This window comes from Stenella coeruleoalba (genome assembly GCF_951394435.1).
Source record: "Stenella coeruleoalba genome assembly, chromosome: 20".
Lineage (NCBI taxonomy): Eukaryota > Metazoa > Chordata > Mammalia > Artiodactyla > Delphinidae > Stenella > Stenella coeruleoalba.
The window spans coordinates 9958973-9978069 of NC_137166.1; the positions used below are offsets into that span (position 1 = coordinate 9958973).

Consider the following 19097-nt stretch of genomic DNA (forward strand, 5'->3'; position numbering starts at 1 on the left):
GGAGAGGACACCCCCGGAGCCCCTCCCTCATGACCGCCACCGCAGTTAAACGCAGGCAACCAAGAGGGCAGCTAATTCTCCGACTCTGCAAAGAAAGAAGATCCTGTTCTCCAAAGAAAATCATATTCTCCGTAACCAACGGACAGCTGCAGTGTCCTTTGTCCCAAAGCCCTGACACACCACTGTTCCCAATATTCCATTACCAGTCAGCGTTGGGCCGAAGAACCCAGGTAACTGGACCATGACCGCACACCACGCAGACCAGGTCAGAAACTCCTAGACAGAGCCAGCTGTCTCTCATCCTGAAGAACCAAAATAGCCACCATCTTCCGCTGAGTGTTCAGCTTTCAGAGAATTCAAGGTCAGCCCTGACACGGCCCTCCTTCCATGGAAACACTGGGACTGAAAAAGGGCCCAGAACTTTAATGACACGATAGCTGAAAAGGCTATAAATACCTTTTAAATTAGAGAACCACCAAACAAAGTTTTCTTATGGTTAGACTAAAGCAGATTTCATCATAGCAGTGACAAAAAAAATAATAATAACAACAACCATCGCTGTCAGTTAACAACCTACCTATTCCCGAATTCGCTCCGGTAACCACGACCACTTTGCCACTGAAATCCCGGCCCTGGAGGATTTCCATGGCGGTTGTGCTGCTGTCGTATCTCTGTCTGGTGGTTGGCTTCGTAGGATTATCGTCCACAGTAAATGCCAGTCTTGGGTCCAAGTAGGTAGTTCTTTTATTTATGTGGCTGCAAAGAAAAGGAGAAAGCAGTGAACCTACAGCAGTGAACACAGGCATTTATAATTACAAGATAATCTTATAGTTTAGGCTAGGCAAACCCCATTTTTCATGGACTAAAAAAGGCTTATTCTTAACCCCGGAAAGACCCGGGTCCATTTAATCTATCTTCTGGCCTCCAGAAGGATTATATTCCTGCCAAGAAAGACAGCCGTCGAAGCATTTTCTTCAGAACTGCCCGTAAAATAGGCTGTAACATACAAAGCACTGCCTTGTACCCTCAGATCTCAAACATGGACTAGGCTTTGGGGTTTTTTTCTTTTAATTCATGTAAATGTGGCTATAAGATCCATCAGGCACTCTTGTCAGTAGATTTCAATTAAATCTCTTATGTGCAAGGGCCTAAGAAGATTGGTAAAGAAGTAGAAAACTCAAAATGATGAAAGACAGTAAATATGAAACCAGCCAACTACTGAAATTCTAATAATTTTCATTATAAGGCTGTACTCACACACTGTAGTTTTGATTTGGAGTTCACTGAAATCTTGTAGAAAGAATATTAAACTATACTGGTAGTATAAACAACATATTAAAATACATCAGTACAACCTGTTCATACAGATGAATAGGCTGCTCCTTACAGAACAGGTTTATTTTTTACATTTTAAATGTGATCTCGAGGTTTGAGATAGACCTCAAAATATCTTGAAAACTATTAAGCACTCTCCAGAAAGAAAGATTTCATGATTTAAAATGCATTTGTGGGAATTCCCTGGCAGTCCAGTGGTTAGGACTCAGCACTTGCACTGCCGAGGGCCCAGGTTCGATCCCTGGTCGGGGAACTAAGATCCCGCAAGCCCCACGGTGCAGCCAAAAAATAAATAAAAACATTAAAAAAAAATGTATTTGTAACATGTATGTGTGTGTAAAATTATACACAGTTTAAAATCAATACTCGTCACCCCATAAACACTAAGACTCAAGAATAATCCGACTTTCATTTTACTTATAACCACAGATGCCAGATAAGCATTTTGACTCCAGTATCTTACAGAGGACAGAGCAGGGGGGGAGCCGGGTCACCCTGGCTCACAAGACCCAAATGTGCATCTCTCTTCCCAACTCCTCAGTGACTTTACCTCGGTCGCTGGAAATAAGCTATAGGGGAAGTACTTATACCACGGAAGCAAATATGGGCTTTTCCCCCCAGGGAACTGGTTGTTAAGCATCTACCAGCACACCTCTCTAACGGGATCAGAGTGGGGAAATGACTGGCCAGGCAGCCCAGCGCTCGCCTCCCTTAGGGCACTTCAGGGACTGAATGAGCTGATACTACAGGTATAAGTTGGTTAGAACATGCCTGGCTCATGTTAGGTGCCAGATGCGTGGTTACTGTTGCTGTTTGTTACTGGAATTTATTCCAAGGATAGTTTTACAGAGGAGGATGCTCTTTATAATTACAGGCATACCTTGGAGATACTGCATTGCAGGGTCAGTTCCAGACCAATACAATAAAGTCTGTGTCAGGCTTCCCTGGTGGCGCAGTGGTTAAGAATCCGCCTGCCAATGCAGGGGACACGTGTTCGAGCCCTGGTCCGGGAAGATCCCACATGCCGAAGAGCAACTAAGCCCATGCGCCACAACTACTGAGCCTATGCTCTAGAGCCTGCAAGCCACAACTACTGAAGCCCACACACCTAGAGCCCATGCTCCACAACAAGAGAAGCCACCGCAGCGAGAAGCCTGCGCACAACGAAGAGTAACCCCCGCTCGCCCGCTGCAACTAGAGAAAGCCCGCGTGCAGCAATGAAGACCCAACGCAGCCATAAATAAATAAACTTAAAAAAAAAGTCAGTGTCGCACGCAATAAACCGAGTCACACAAATTGTGTGGTTTCCCAGAGCGTATGAAAGTTATGTTTACACTACAGTCTATTAAGTGTGAAACAGCATGTCTAAAAAAATATACACACCTTAATTAACAAATACTCGATTGCTAAAAAATGCTAACCATCACCTGAGACTTCGGTGAGTCACCAACGTTTTTGCTAGTGGAGGGTCTGAAATATTGCGAAAATTACCGAAACGTGACACAGAGACACGAACCGAGCAACTGCTACTGGAAAAATGGAGCCAAAAGACTCCCTTGAGGGGGAGTTGCCACAAACCTTCAATCTGTAAAAAACGCAGTATCTGCAAAGTGCAATAAGACAAGGTCTGCCTGTACAGAAGCCAGATCACAAGAATTTAACAACATCAATGCCCAGTAGGTAATTTGATAAATTACAGTATATCTATACAAAATAATACTATATAACCGTTAAACATCATTGTCTTCAAAAATTTATAAAGATATGAGAAAATGCTCATAAGAATTATGTAGAAAAAACAGTTTACCAAACAGTTAGTGCAATACTTTTTTTTTTTAAGCACTTATATAGAAAGACTGGAAGAAAAAAATCCAAAAATTGCTAAAAGCAGTTAGTCCTGCGGATAGGATTACACTTATACACTATATAATATTTTCCTACAGTCAATGTATATTCCTTGTACAAAAAAGTTCCTATTAAAAAGCAGGATGGAACTTCCCTAGTGGTTAAGAATCTACCTGCCAATGCAGGGGACACGGGTTCAAGCCCTGGTCCGGGAAGATTGCACATGCCGTGGAGCAACTAAGCTTGTGTGCCACGACTACTGAGCCTGCGAGCCACAACTACTGAAGCCCACACGCCTAGAGCCCACGCTCCACAATAAGAGAAGCCACCGCAATGAGAAGCCCGCACACCGCGACAAAGAGTAGCGCCGGCTTGCCACAGCTAGAGAAAGCCCACGTGCAGCAACAAAGACCCAATGCAACCAAAAATAAATAAATAAATGTATTAAAAATAAATTAATTAATTAAATAAAAAGCAAGATGGCTAAGAAGTTTTTTTGTAGACACTTACTCGACAAAAAACATTTGTCCATTCTCATCAGTTTCTTGTTCCCATCCATAGGGCAAATCTGAAACACAGAAGGACAACAGGTCTATGTGGGGGTGGGGGTGGGGGTGGGGGTGGGGTGGGGTGGGGTGAACTGAAGCCCCTGCCCTTCCAGCCCCAGACCTATCCCACCAGACCAGCAGGTCACGTGCTCCAACTATGGCAGGTACAGAAGGCCCATTACCCCAACCAGACTCTACATTCTGCCTCTTGCTTGGAATTAACACTATTTCATTCTTTTTTTTTTAATTTTATTGAAGTATAGTTGATTTACAGTGTTAACTTCTGCTGTACAGCAGTGACTCAGTTTGACATATATTATTTTTCATATTCTTTTCCATTATGCTTTATCACAGGATATTGAATACAGTTTCTTGTGCTATACAGTAGGACCTTGTTGTTTACCAATTCTATATATAAGTTTGTATCAGCTAAACCCAATCTCCCAATCCATCCCTCCCTCACCCCCACCTTCACAACCACAAGCCTGTTCTCTATGTCTGTGAATCTGTTCCTGTTTCGTAGATATGTTCATTTGTGGCATATTTTAGATTCCACATATAAGTGATACCATATGATATTTGTTTTTCTCTTTCTGAGTTACTTCACTTAGTATGATAATCTCTAGGTCCATCCATGTTGCTGCAAATGGTATTATTTCATTCTTTTTTATGGCTGAGTAATACTCCTTTGTACTGGGTTGGCCAAAAAATTTGTTTGGTGTTTTCCATAAGATGACTCTATTAGTGCTTAGTTGTCTAACTTCATTCGAAACAATTTTGTTAGACTGTACTGTGACAGCCGTCATAACAGCATGCCTTTTAAAAAAACATCAAAACTGGTGAATTTTTGTGTAGCCATTTTAATATTGAAGATGGAGGGGAAAAAGCAACATATTCAGCATTTTATCCTTTATTATTTCAAGAAAGGTAAAAACGCAACTGAAACACAAAAAAAGATTTGTGCGGTGTATGGAGAAAGTGCTGTGACTGATGGAATGTGTCAAAAGTTGTTTGTGAAGTTTCATGCTGGAGATTTCTCACTGGACAATGCTCCATGGTCGGGTAGACCAGTTGAAGTCGATAGCAATCAAATCGAGACATTGAGAACAATCAACATTTTACCATGCAGGAAATAGCCGATATACTCAAAATAGCCAAATCGAGCGTGGAAAATCATTTGCACCAGCTTGGTTACGTTAATCGCTTTGATGTTTGGGTTCCACATAAGTTAAGCAAAAAAAACCTTCTTGACCTTATTTCTGTATGCAATTCTCTACTTAAACGTAAGAAAAATATTCTGTTTTTAAAACAAATTGTGACGGGCGACGAAAAGTGGATACTGTACAATCATGTGTAACGGAAGAAATCGTGGGGCAAGCAAAATGAATCACCACCAACCACAGCAAACCAGTCTTCATCCAAAGGTGATGTTGTGTATATGGTGGGATTGGAAGGGAGTCCTCTAATATGAGCTCCTTCTGGAAAACCAACGATTAATTCCAACACGTACTGCTCCCAGTTAGACCAACTGAAAGCAGCACTCGACGAAAAGCGTTCGGAATTAGTCAACAGAAAACGCATCATCTTCCATCAGGGTAATGCAAGATTGCATGTTTCTTTGATGACCAGGCAAAAACTGTTACAGTTTGGCTGGGAAGTTCTGATTCATCTGCCGTATTCACCAGACATTGCACCTTCGCATTTCCATTTGTTTCGGTCTTTACAAAATTCTCTTAATGGAAAATATTTCCATTCTCTGGAAGACAGTAGAAGGTACCTGGAACAGTTCTTTGCTCAAAAAGATAGAAAGTTCTGGGAAGATGGAATTATGAAGTGGCCTGAAAAATGGCAGAAGGTAGTGGAACAAAACAGTGAATATGTTGTTCAATAAAGTTCTTGGGAAAATGAAAAATGTGTCTTATTTTTACTTAAAAACCGAAGGAACTTTTTGGCCAACCCAATACCACATCATCTTTATCCATTCATCTTTTGATCGATAGTCAAGTTACTTCCATGTCTCGGCTACTGTGAATAGTGCTTCTATGAAGATAGGAGTGCGTGCAGCTTTTTGAATTACGGTTTTTTTCTGGATATATGCCCAGGAGCAGGACTGCTGAATCATATGGCAACTCTATTTTTAAGGCTATTTCATTCTTGGGAATTCCCTGGCAGTCCAGTGGTTAGGAGTCCACACGTTCACTGCTGGGCCTGAGTTGAATCCCTGGTCGGGGAACTAAGATCCTGAAAGCCATGTGGCCAAAAAATAAAATAAAATAAAATACTATTTCGTTCTTGATCATTCTTCAACACTCCATTCAGCTTCTGCTTTTCACAAAACCCTTACTGGTTGCTCCAACCAACATGAATTCTCCCTTGAATGAATTCCCAGAACGTTATCTACACTACAGCAGGCACCCAATACCATTCATATGCTGACTTGTGAAGATTCATATTATAGACCGGTTGCATTTTTTTCCCAAGGGCACATGTTGTCTTTTCAAATGGACCCTCAACCTCTTGAGAGCAGGGACCTTCTTACACTTCTATTCCATGCATGACACACTTACTCAGAAGCACCTACAAGTCAAGGCAAGCTTTACGAATTCTATCAAACGCTGATATATTTAATTCCAGGATAGGAACCAAGACCAACTTTACAAGCAGGGCAACTACGGAAAAATCTAATGAACTGTGAATTCAAGGCCCCTATTATTTTAATACCTTCTTATTTAAGAAATCATCCTAAGCACTCCACCCCAAGAGCTCATCACTTCCTTCTACCGAATCCTACAAACTCCCCAGAGGGAGAGTCCAGCTCCTGTGACAGTTTTCCCATCTCATTAATGCTTTAAATACAAAAGTCTCTGCTTTATGACAACAACATACAAACCTCCTGCTATTCGCTTTCTTTTCCCAGTTTTCGGATGTTCCCACTGAGTCTTCTCTTCCGTGTGACTGTTAAAAAAAAAAAAAAATCCACGGAATACGTAGTAAGTAAAAGTTACACTTCTAAAAATTAATCAAAATGGCATTAAATTTTTTTTGTCTCTCAAGAGTACTCAAGTCAGACAGTCAGAAAGGAATATTCAGATTATAAATGTTACTGTTTGCATCAGGTCAAATTCTCTAGTTTGGAAGCAGCAGCACACTGGGAAAAATCTCCCGAAAACCTGTATCTGTTAGCTGGTGGTGAAGCCAGAGGAAGGGGACTTGACCCCAACGGGGGGTCAACTCTAGGAATCTCGCTGAATCACTCAAAATACCTAGAGATGTGTTTCGTTTTGTACTTGTTTTAGTTTTCGTTTTAGTTTTATTCCAGGATAAGTTGAAAAATTTCAGTCAAATTTATAATGCTGATATGCATGTACCATTTAGATATAACCTTAATCTTCTTAAATGTTTATTCTTTCCACAGATTTAACTTCAAAGTGTTTTTTAAGCACAGATTCCTAATTTCATCCAAGAGGGTAAGGCAGCTCCGTAGGTCACTCACTCACCTTTGGAGCCTCAATTTCCTCATCTGCAATAATAATCCTAGTATTCATCTGAGGAGAATGCTATGAGAATACTGTAAATAAAGGTTTGAACACAGTACTTGGCATAAAAAGCCCTCAAAAGTTCTATTATTTTCAACAAATCAAATATACAAACTAGTCTGATTTCTGCGCCAAACTAGCATTTCATCTCGGAAGAGCACACACAGTTATCAATGAAACCATGGGCCAATAACAGACTAGCAACACCTGTCAACAGCTGATCCAGTGTGGAGAAAAACATAAAATTACTTAATCAAGGAAACAGCTGCATGTTTCAAGAGGCATTCAAAGTTCACATGCTCAGGCCAAAGTAGAAAATAATACTTAATCACTGACAACCAGATGATAGAATATTCCTTCCCTATCCATGATTTTAAAGAGAATAAATACAGAGAGCTTGTGAACGCTCTTGTAAGACGTTGCACGTCAAAAGCAGGGTCTTTCCAGGAACTGCCGGCTTCTGGTGTTTCTGCAAACTAACGGTGGCCAGTACAAGGACACAGTGGACACTGGACTCAAAAGGCCAAAGACCTGAGCTCCTGTACTGCCTGCACTCAGTGAGCCAGTCTCCCTAGAAGCACATCCACCTCACAGAGCTGCTGCAAAGGTAAGAGACACCATACCTGGGACAGCGACTGGTGAACAATTAGATCCCTGTACAAACAGAGGGTATCAGCAAGGACCAACTCCCACCTGTGTTATCGCCCCACCATCAAACCCTGACTGCAGAAAGGAAGTCCAAACAGGAGTAAGAACCAGGTTACATTTTGTAATTTGGATCCCTTGGAGAAGTTTTTCAACCTCCAGCCTCAGTTTCCCCATCAGTACAAAGGGGAAAATTATGGCCCTACTACTTGGGGTCATAGAGGACTCAGTGAGTAACGTGTGAAGAACTAAGAACCGTGGCTTTGACAGAAAAGGATTATTTTAAATAAACTTTTATATAAAAATTAATTAAAGGGTGTTCCTTTCTCATTGTAATCTAAAATGACTTTTTAATGAACAGAAAATTACAACACATGTCCCCAAATTACCTTATTCTCCTTTAAACAGAAGCCTTTTTTCTTTTCTTTCAGTAAGCTTTTTGTCATTTAAAAAGATAATTAACAGTGATCTTAATTTAAAACAAAGGGATCAAAGTTAAATTCACACCACATTACACGGCTATCACTTTCAAGTATGCTCCTCTAAGTTTTTTTTTTTTTCCTTCCTTAAGCATAGTTTCTTGAAGTTAACTGGGAGACCCAGAGCCACTTGTGGACAGGGGCTCGCCTCCCATCGGGGCAGGCCAGCCATCCCTCTGCTGCCAAGAGGCCCAGGCTTCAGAATAAAAGGGGGGCGAGAGTGGAGGACCCAGGACGGCCCAGGCGACGGCATCCACAGCCCCCATCCCCTGGTTAAGGCAGAGGAGCTTCTCCGGACCGTGCTAGGGAAGGGAGAAAGGCTCATCAGCTCTCTGTGATAACAGGTCTGTCCTCAGCAGCGTGAACGTCCCCTCCATGGGAGCCCAGCCTGGGGGGCCTTGAGCCAGGGGACACGTGTGTCTTTGAGGTCTGAGTGCACCCTGGGGAGTGTGAGGGAGCCTGAGGGGTTGACAGAACCCACACAACAGAAGAGGGGTGAGACTACGACGGGGTTTCCCACAAGACCCCAGAGGCCTGGTTGGGAGCTACAGCCTCTGCCCTTGGGCACAACCCTGCCGCAGTGGGATGAAGACCATGGAAAAAAGGAACGACTGCACGGGCAATCTATCAGCCAAGTTGCCCAGACCCCAGGGGACAAGTGACCTTCTAGAATCAGGAGTGAAAAGAAGGATCAGGATGCTTGCAGGTCAGGAGAGATCAAGGGGGACTGCTGGGAATCCAGGGTCAGGATGGGTCGGGGGCATCCTTCCACCCCAAGCCAAAGAACGGAAGGCCAGTAGGACAGGAGAGAGAGTCTGGAGAGAGGCACTCCCACCCCCCAGCTGGGAGCCCGCCAAGCCTTGTCACCACAGTCAGTGTAAACAACAGGGCCAGATACCGGGGTGGGGGGCAGGAGGCAGAGAGGGGCGTACTTTTCAGAGACCGCATAGGCACCACCGAGTCCCCTGGCCATGGGCTCCCCGGAAGCTGTCAGCAGAGCTCGCTGGGGCGTGTAGGTCTTACCGAGTGAAAGGAGAGCCCCAAGCCCAGACAGTGAATGCCACCCAGGAAGGCAGCAGATGGGAAAAGCCACCCAACACAAGGTGAGGTGCAGGAGGCAGGGTGAGCGAAGGCGAAGGGGCCTCCAGACCGAACGCGAGGTTCCAGGCGAACTTGAAAGGAAGCCAGGGAGCTCTGGGGGCAGCGGCCAGAAGGGAACAGGCCCCACCCAGAGCAGGGGCAGAGGAGCCCCCCGAAGCCGGGAGGTAGGCCGCGCGCATCTTCGTGTCCCCAGGGCCTAGAACGCCACCTGCCCAGGGAGGCCCGCGGGAAACCTTCCCTAGATGAGCTAACAGACTCGTTCCCTGGATTTACTTTACGGCGCCAGGATGCTAAGCATGGGGGATACAGAGGGGAACGAGAAAAGGTCCCCGCCCTCACGAAGTTGACAACGTGGGGAGGGACAGAGAGCAAAACAGGGCCGAGTAGAGCGTAGAAAACTACAGACAAGGGAGAGCAAAGTGGTGGAAGGCAGGCACGGGGCCGATGCAAGGGAACGCTCTCGTGGGCAGTGACATTTAAGCTCAGCTCTGAGGGATGAAAGAGCGCTTCAGGCAAAGGCTGAGGCAACAGCAAATGCCCATTCACGAGTTGCCCGGGGCCCGCCAACTGCCCCCTGGCTCCCTGCTGCTAGAAATGCCCCTTCAATTCTCCAGAGCAGAAATCATCCTTCTAAAGACACAAACCCGAGGTCACTCCCTGGCTCCAAGTCTTCAGTGGACACGTGGGTCCTGCTGACAGAGCCCAGATCCTCCGAGGCACAGAAAGGCCTCCATAAACCAACTGTGCCCTTCCTTCCCACCTCAATCTTCATGTTCCTGCACCACCGCACAGGCCGGGCCTCTGTTTCTTCTACCTGGGCTGCCCTCCTGCCCCTGGACCTGCCCACTTCTACCTGTGCTCTAAGGCACAGCTCAGGTGCCCACTGCCCCAGGCACCTCACCACCTACCCACACAGCTCATGCTGAACAGGCTGCCGCTCACTACACACACTGCGTGGGGACCACGTCACTGCACATCGCTCTGTCCTATAAGACTGGGCACTCATGAAAGTGACAAGCGGTCTTATGTTTTGTACTTTTTTTTTTTTTTTGCCGCGACGTGTGGCATGTGGGATCTTAGTTCCTTGACGAGGGATCGATCCTGGGCCCCCTCCACTGAGGATGCGGAGTCTTAACCACTGGACAGCCAGGGAAATCCCAACGAGCGGTCTTATTTATCTCAGTAAAACCAATGCCCAGCAAAGAGCCTGGCACAGGATACATTCCCAATGTGTCTTGAATGAACTCACCAAGGTCGTTTCCTCCTGGTTTTCTTTCTAGCAAGCCACCGAAGGCAGCAGAGGCTCACAACCTTGGGCAGATTAGAATCACGTGGGAAGGTTTCACAACCTACCACTAGGGGCGGGAGGCGGGGCAAGAAAATTAAATGAGAATCCCTGGAGGTGGAAGCCAGGAAAAGAGAGTTTGTTTCCCAGGTGTTGAAAATCACCGATTTACATCCATGTTTCTCAAAGCCGTAACTGCCTCAGCTGGAAAGCTTAAAAAATAAAGAATCCCTATGTTGGCTGCCTGCTGCATGAGCGTCTCTGTGGAGACCCCAAATCTATAGTTATGATGGTCCCCAGGTGATTCTAATATCAGGCCTGGAAGGTGCTGTCACAGCTGCAGAAATCAGCAAAGACTAAGAGTTATCCAGCATTGAGTATGTTTAGGCCTGTGCTAAGCCTTTACGTACAGGGCCTCAACTAAAACTCTCCAACCAACGTATTTAGCAGATACGAAACCCGTGACTGAGAGTTATTCCAATGGCCCAAGGTCACACAGTAAGTGGTGGGAGAAAGGGTCTCCTGGTGTTTCCAAAACTTTCCTGAGAACTATAGTAAAGCTATATTAGCCATTTTATATGTATACATATATATATACACACATAATTACACTAGGACACTTGCTAAAAACACACACTCCTAGGTCGTCAACCCAGACCCCCCAGAAAGGAGCGGGGCATCGGCATTTTTTTCTGATTTTGGGGGGGCAAAGGGAATGAGGCCGGTCTGCCATCCTTGCACCGTGCAGCGCTGCCTACTGGGCAGCAGAGGGCGCGTATGAGCGCCGCCAGGTGACCCCCGCTGGACCCAGGGCCAGAGAGGGGGATGGCCCGTCCTCAGGACCCCGGCAGCCTTCCCTCTGAAGCTCTTCAACCATGACTTTCACTTCGCCCTCCCAGGCCAAGCCTGAGGGCGAGCCCGCGGCCCTCCCCGCGCAGGTGGCATTCGAAGGCAGCGCGGAGTCCCGAGCAGGTGAGCGGCAGGGTTCCAGCTGCGTCCCAAACCCGGCGGCCCCCCGGCGGCCCCCTTACTTGGCATAGTAAACCCAGCCGTCCTTGGTGGTTCTCTGCTCCCAGCCCGGGGGCAGCTCGTCCTCGCTGTCCGTGTCGTCCAGGCCTGCGTAGCGCAGGGCTGCCATGGCTGCAGAGGAGGCGCCCGGTCACCCGCTCGCTCGCCCGCCCGCTACCGGGTCTCCGCGACCAGAACTCACTCCCGCTTCAACCGAGCGCCGCGCGCCGCGAGCCCCGAACGCCCGCGCCTGCGCACTGTGCCGCCCGGAGCCCCTCCTCCGACTCGGCAGGTGAATCCAGTCTCCGCAATTGCGCAGCTGCCGGAGTCAAAGGAGGCGGGGCCGGAGAAGACCTACGGGGAAAGAACCCACGAGCTCGCACGGCCGCTCGGCTGGAAGTAAAAGCCGGTTGAGAGCTCTGTGTCTCTGGAGATGGAGTCGAGCTTCGACACCTCCCAGCCGCAGGCAAGGGGGCGTGGGCATCCAGTCACAGTCCAGGACTCCGCCCGTTGCTGGGCGACCCGTAATCACTTCCGCGTTGTTCTAGCCAATCCCGCAGGAGCTACAGCATTTGGGCATCCTGGGAAATGTAGTCCAGACCCTGCAGGAATAGAGCGTGGCGCGGAAAGGAAGGAGGCAGCTGCTGGCTTTCTGGGCTATAGCCTCTCCTTTTTTTAGGGCATTCGGAAGAATGAATGTTCCTGCTCAGACACCTTCCAGAGCGTTCCATGACCCAGGCTGATTCACAAACTTTGTTGTGCATGTAAACTCAACGCTGTAAACAGTGGGAAACATTAAAAACACAAATTCCTGCACCTTCTGATGCCCAGTCCTGGAGAAGTTTCTTCTAGCCACAGCGTGGTTCTGTTGATAATAAATGGCCAACGTTTATGGAATTTTCCAGAACATTCCCTGCTTGGAACTTGCTGCCTAGCTCATCGTTACAGGGAAATCTACTGACCGTGATCTCTCTGGCCTAGCTTTCAGAAGAATGCAAGCCTCCGTAGAGGAATTATGTGTTTCAAAGGGATGAAAATGGGGAGAAGGGATTAGCTTTTTATTTTCTTCAAGTCTTGAGACTGATATTGCTTTGGGATTCCTGCTCTGCATGCTCTTTAGGGGAGACACTTGCTTTCCTTTGAAGTTGCCCAACCAAAAGCTAACTTAACGAAACCATATTTCAGTTTTAACAGACCCACTATCCCAACTCAGATCTATCACATCACTCTTTCCAAATTCATGTACATTTAAGTGAGCTACTATTAATCTGCTGCCTTTCTGCTTATCCCAATTTAACCCCTTGCCCCTGTCACCCAAGCCAAATTATTCCTTTGATATGAACAGGAAATTAGGTCACAAAATCCCCTAATGGTGGAGAGGGGGATGCATAGAGTCAAACTGCTTAGACTCGGTTTCTCCAATGATTATCTTCAGCCTGTGCTCTGCTTCTCAAGGACCTACTGCTTAGATTTATCGCCAGAGCCTCAGCTGGCACCTGTTGCCTATGACTTGGCATCATTCCACAGGTGGTGATACAGTATGGCATCTTCCTCAAGCTGGGTAGTGCTCCGCTTGGCAGGATTCTCAACTTCTTGTTCAACCCTCTGCTCTTCTTACCACTTTAAAAGTTCCTCTAGGCTTCTCCTGCCATGGACACAGGGCTCCTCAACTTCAACACTACTGACATTTGGGGCCACATAACTCTTTGTTGTGGGGGACTGTCCTGTGCTCTGTAGGATGTTTAGCAGCATCTCCGTCCTCTACACACTAGATCCGGTAGCGTCCCCTTTCCCGCAGCTGCAACAACCAAAAATGTCTCCAGGCGTTGCCAGTTGTGCCCCCAGTTAAGAACCCCTGATGTACACTGAAGGTAAATCAGGAAATTACTAGCATGTGAATCAAATGCTGAGATTTATTGAAGACCGCATTTCTGGCCAGAGATTCACAAGGTGGTACTCAGATCCTGCTGGTCGCTGAGTTCTCTAGCATTAACTGAGGGCATCTGCCTGTCTAATTCCTAGTCCATCCGCAGGTGAGAGACATGTGCTTACAAGTCTGGCTGGGTGGCCTGGACACCAGTCATGGTCCCAAGTGGTTATGATGACCTCATTTTATTCCTCTCTTCCTACGTCTTACCTGTGGCCTCTATCAGAAGGTCAAAGAAGAAGGACATTCAGGCATTTGGGGACTTGTGTGAGTAAGCATGCCAGATTCTAGGATTTATAGTCTTTTGGCTTCACTGAAACTAATATTGTTTTAGTTACACTTATTCGATTGCAAGCAACAGAGACTCACTCAAAAGTTTATGATCAGGATGCAAATGAGCTAAGTTAGATTGTTGTCACAACCTGTGGGAGCCCAAGGACAGGCCTGTTTTTTTTCTGTCGTGGGTTTCATGGTCTTTTGTTCCTGTTCTGTGTTCATGGGCTACCTTTTTTTTTTTTTTAACTCTTTCCTTGCTGGCTTCCTCTATTCATAGTTTGTGCTTCACTTGGACTTCAGCTTGGATGCAATTTTGACTTTGGATCTATCAGAGGGTGAACCATGTTTAGCTTGTAAGATTATTATGGGTTTGAGGAGTCTTAAGTATGGGAATGAGGCAAGGTCCTCGACATGTGCTTACGAAAGCCTAAAGAATGGTTTCTTATTGTAAAGCCAACTGAATCACATTGATTATTAGATAGGAGGTTAATAAAAAAAAAAAGTCAACATGTGGTTATAAAACTACACACCAGATGGTGCTATGTACCCACAATTTTAAGGCTAAAGCCCAATTCCCGACAGGGATTTCTACATTTGAACGTTTCTTTTTGATCACTTCTGAAATAACTGATAATTTATGAACAAAAGACTGATCACTTTTCTTCTGAAAGCAGTTTGGCATCACTCATGCAGTGGGCACAAGTTTTAATGTAACACTCCTGAGACCACGTTTCTTTAGTTCATCGTCATGACCGGGATGGTAGTCATTTCCTCCCCCTTCAGACACACAAACGCCCCAACAGTTCTGCAAACCTGCTTTAACTTAAGCCACCATTCCTTAGGAAATTAAGTTTTGGTGCCAGACTCAACATGTTAACGAAACCTTGGAAGCATCCTGGCTCTTCTGATAAACTTCTCATGGAAGATAACCAATAAGCAAAATGATTGAACAGGGTTCTTAGGGAAAACTCTCCTGGTTAATGTGGACTTAGGAAGAAGGTGTTTTTGTATTTCACTTATTCAGTCAAACACACAATGAGTGAAAAATAAAACTATGCTATGTTTCTAAGAAAAGCCAAGGAAAATGAAACACCTCCTGCATCCAGAAATCAGTCAGAATAAAACCAACAGGCACGCAAAGGACCATGGCTTGAGGGTTCTGAAAGCAGTTCCAACCAAGACCTATATGTCTTGGTTGGTATGCAGAGACGGGGAGAGTTTTGGTGATAAGGTTTCCTATCATTTATCTTGCGAACCAAACTCAGCTACTGTCACTTACAAGCTGTGTGTGACAGTGGCCAAGTCACTTACCTTTTTCCATTATTATCGGCCCAGTTTTTGCAGATGAGGAAAGTGGGGCACAAGGAATTGAAGTAGCTTGCCCGAGATCACTCAGTGAGTAGAAGCCAGCAGGATCTGGGATAGAACCCAAACAAGGGCACTTGCCCCAAACTCATCCTCTCAACCCACTGCCCCACATGCTGCCTTTCCAGAACAGAGCTCCCCACTGCTGGTCCTCGGGTAGATGCCCAGGGGTTTTCAGTCCTCCATGAGCAAGTGAGAAAAATAAGTAAAGGAAGTGAATTTTTCATAAAGCTAAATATATTCCACTTAAAATACTGCGGAGGTGGGGGGGTCCTATGAGATGACATCTGTTCTTTTACTTTCTGGTATTCTATTCTTTTCCTTTTTCCCAACATGTTTTATTATGACATTTTTCAAACAACCAGAAAAGTTGAGAGATGAGTAGAATGGACATCCATAGTATCCCACCTCCAGCACACACACCTAGATGTGGTCATGGTTCACCTTCTGCCAAATGGGCTTTAAAGAGACGGAGCTTGATTGCCTGAAACATTAGGAGAGAGTGATTTTGTTTCATTTTGAAAGTCCTTGAGACTGAGTACGAATGCTCATTTTTCTCCTGGGCCACCAGTAGGCACTCTTCCCTGGTGAGCTCATTACATCCATTGCAGCAACTTCCGGGAATTAGACCCTTCCATTTGGAGACTTCATTCGTTTAATTTATGTATAAAGGCCCTACGCTTCAATGTAGCTTTCTGGTATACTTGCTAACTTGCCGACATTCACAAAATTCTATTTCAGCCTGACTTCATTACTGTCTCCTTTCTGTCCTTCAGGGAAAGAATCCCCCTCCAGGGGGCAGTCACGTTGCCATGAGGAGTCCATTCTATTTAAAATCTTCCACCTCCTGTTTAGAGTGTCTTATTTTAGCAGCCAAAGCTTCCAAGACGTAGCTCTGAGCCACACCTGTCACGATCTTACAAATGAATTCTTCCAAAGACTCCAGGTCCTGGAGCCCAAGATTCACCCCAGATCCTGCCAGACATGCACGTATAAATATACCGGGGCTCGGGGGAGCAGCATAAAGAAAAAGAAAAAGAAAAGAGAGAGAGAAATGCTAATCAAAACTGCAGTGAGGTCTTACCTCACACTGGTCGGAATGGCCATCGTTAAAACGTCTAGGGGCTTCTCTGGCGCTCCAGTGATCAACACACCAAGCTTCCACTGTAGGGGGCATGGGTTTGATCCTTGGTCTGGGAGCTAAGATTCCACATTGCCGTGGGGTGTGGCAAAAAAAAAAAAAAAAAAAAAATGTCTACAAAGAACAAATGCTGGAGAGGGTGTGGAGAAAAGGGAACCCTCCTACACTGTTGGTGAGAATGTAAATTGGTGCAGCCACTATGGAGAACAGTACAGAGGTTCCTCAAAAAACTAAAAATAGATATACCATATGACCCAGCAATCCTACTCCTGGCCCTGTATCTGGAAAAAACTGTAATTGGAAAAGATACATGCACCCCAATGTTCATAGCAGCACTATTCACAATAGCCAAGACATGGAAATAACCTAACTGTCCATCACCAGAGAAATGGATAAAGAAGATGTGGTATATATATATATATATATAATGGAATATTACTCAGCCATAAAACAGAATAAAATAGTGCCATTTGCAGCAACATGGATGCAGCTAGAGATTATCACACTCAGTGAATTCAATCAGAAAAAGAAAGACGTGAGGATGAGGATGCTCAAGCAGCCCTGTGGAGAGGCCCACAGTGTGCAGAACTGAGGTATCCTGCCAGTAGCCAGCATCTCCTTGCTAAGCCACAAATGAACCACCTTAGAAGCAAATCCTTCAACCCTGACCAAACCCTCTGGGGCCTGCAGTCTTGACTGACATCTTGATGTAACTCTGTAAGTGACACTGGGCCACAGCCATCCTACTAAGCCACTCCTGTACTCCTGACCTTCAGAAACCGTGTGAGATGATAGACATTTATTGTTGGTTTTAATTGTTGAGGTAATTTGTTAAGCAGCAGTAACTAATGACTATAATTAATACACCCTCCTTTTGCTTTTGCATAGGCAGAATCACATACTTCCCTCTAGGATAGCGTTCAGTAAGTAACACTGAAATTGTCTGGTTATATTTTTCTATCTCCTCCATGTCTGTAAGAACCATCAGATTAAGCACAATGTCCAACTCACTTGTCTTGGGAGTTCTTAGCACCCAGCAGGAAGTCCAGCATAGAGCTTTGCCCACATAGACATTAGTCAAAGTTTCTTAAACATCAAAGGACTGACGGCCTATTTTCCCCCTTCCATATCTCAACATGCGTAATTACATTAGACCTCAGTTTCCCCATCAGGAAAATGGGGGTAAGGTTAATGCCTGCCTCTTAGGGGTGAGGTAAAGACCACATGAGATAATGCACATAATAAGGTCTCATTCAACAGATCTTGCTATTATTAATCGTTAAAATAGTCATCGCGGATTCCCCAAACCTCAGTTTTTTCATCTAATGGGGCTAATAGTCCCCATTGAATAATAAGAGCTAATATTCACTGGGCATTTACTATGTTCCAAGCACTGTGCTAAGCACTTACCAGGAATTATGTAACTCTACCAGCCCCACTGTGAGGTACGTATAATATTATTCCCACTTTACAGATGAGGAAATTGAGGATTAGGAAGGTAAAAGTTGCTTCCAAATCAGAGAAGCAGTAATGTTGCCCTAGAGCCTAGTTTTCTCTTGACTCTTCACAGTGGTATTATATACATCATAGGGTCCAGAAGAGATCATAGTTATGAACCTGTGAATTGTAAAAGACTGTTTTCAAACAAAGGGTCCTTACTGCTCTTGACCAACATGCTGTACTCCTAGGGACCCCTTCAGAGGGTGATGGAATGAAAGGAGATTGACGACTGGGAGCAACTGAGTAGAGAAGGCTCTTCCTCCTCTATTATGCTGATTAAGGAGAATAAAATTAGTGGCCAAGACTAAGGAAATAAAATCGAATGGCTATGGTTCTGCCCACAACTACTCCTGGATCCCTCATTCCTAACAACTCCTTAGCACAGGGTGTTTCATACTCCAAAGTTGTACTCAAGTACAGTATTTGTTTAATAAATATCAGTTCATTAGACTTTGGTTAACCATAAAGATAGATATTAAAATAGCTTTCTAAACCTAGATAAAATCTATCTCTAATAGAGATTGGTATTATGGGTGAAAGACATGATAACAACCTAAAAGAAGTATCTTTAAATTGACACACATAACTGTTCCACCCACCTTTCCTCCTTACAGCCAGCTGGAAAAAGGACGTGATGCGTGGAGCTCAAGCAGCCTCATTGGACCATGAGATGAGGGTCGCACTCAGGGAAGTGAAAAAAAAAAAGCTACAAAGAGGCTAGGTCCCTGCCAACTTCATGGAACTCTCATGTTTACTCTTTACTCCCCAAATTCCATACATTTCTACATTTCAGTTACCCATGTTATTCCTGTGTCACTTTAAACTTGATACAAGAGAAAATGTTAGTTAAAACGCCATTCTGCAGAAAGACACTCCCTTATTGGAGAGAGTTCTTGCAGTCAGATTTCTAGAGAGGCTCCCTTCTTTTCTGAGACATTTCAGAGCTGGAAAACTAGAGGTAAAATGGGAAAAATAACGACTAACGTTTTTGAGGATTTGCCTGTCTCTGTGTCTTGCCCTTTATAATCAATGGCTCTAGCTCATTCAATTCTGGAAAGAACAATCATGAAGTAGGTAGTGAGGCGCTGAATATACAAATAGACAAC

General features: G+C 45.1%; 1 protein-coding gene across 1 annotated transcript in view; it reads right to left on the reverse strand.

The window, feature by feature from the left end:
• The window catches only part of WWOX (WW domain containing oxidoreductase), a 973003-nt gene extending 960781 nt beyond the window's left edge, over positions 1 to 12222 (reverse strand). Inside the window, exons 1-4 of the mRNA XM_079906570.1 lie at positions 11806 to 12222; positions 6619 to 6683; positions 3691 to 3748; positions 578 to 756 (exon numbers count right to left, since the gene is read on the reverse strand). Coding sequence (XP_079762696.1) covers positions 578 to 756; positions 3691 to 3748; positions 6619 to 6683; positions 11806 to 11912 — 409 coding nt within the window. The 5' untranslated portion in view covers positions 11913 to 12222. The remainder of the gene's footprint in view (positions 1 to 577; positions 757 to 3690; positions 3749 to 6618; positions 6684 to 11805) is intronic.
• Positions 12223 to 19097: the final 6875 nt, after the last annotated feature.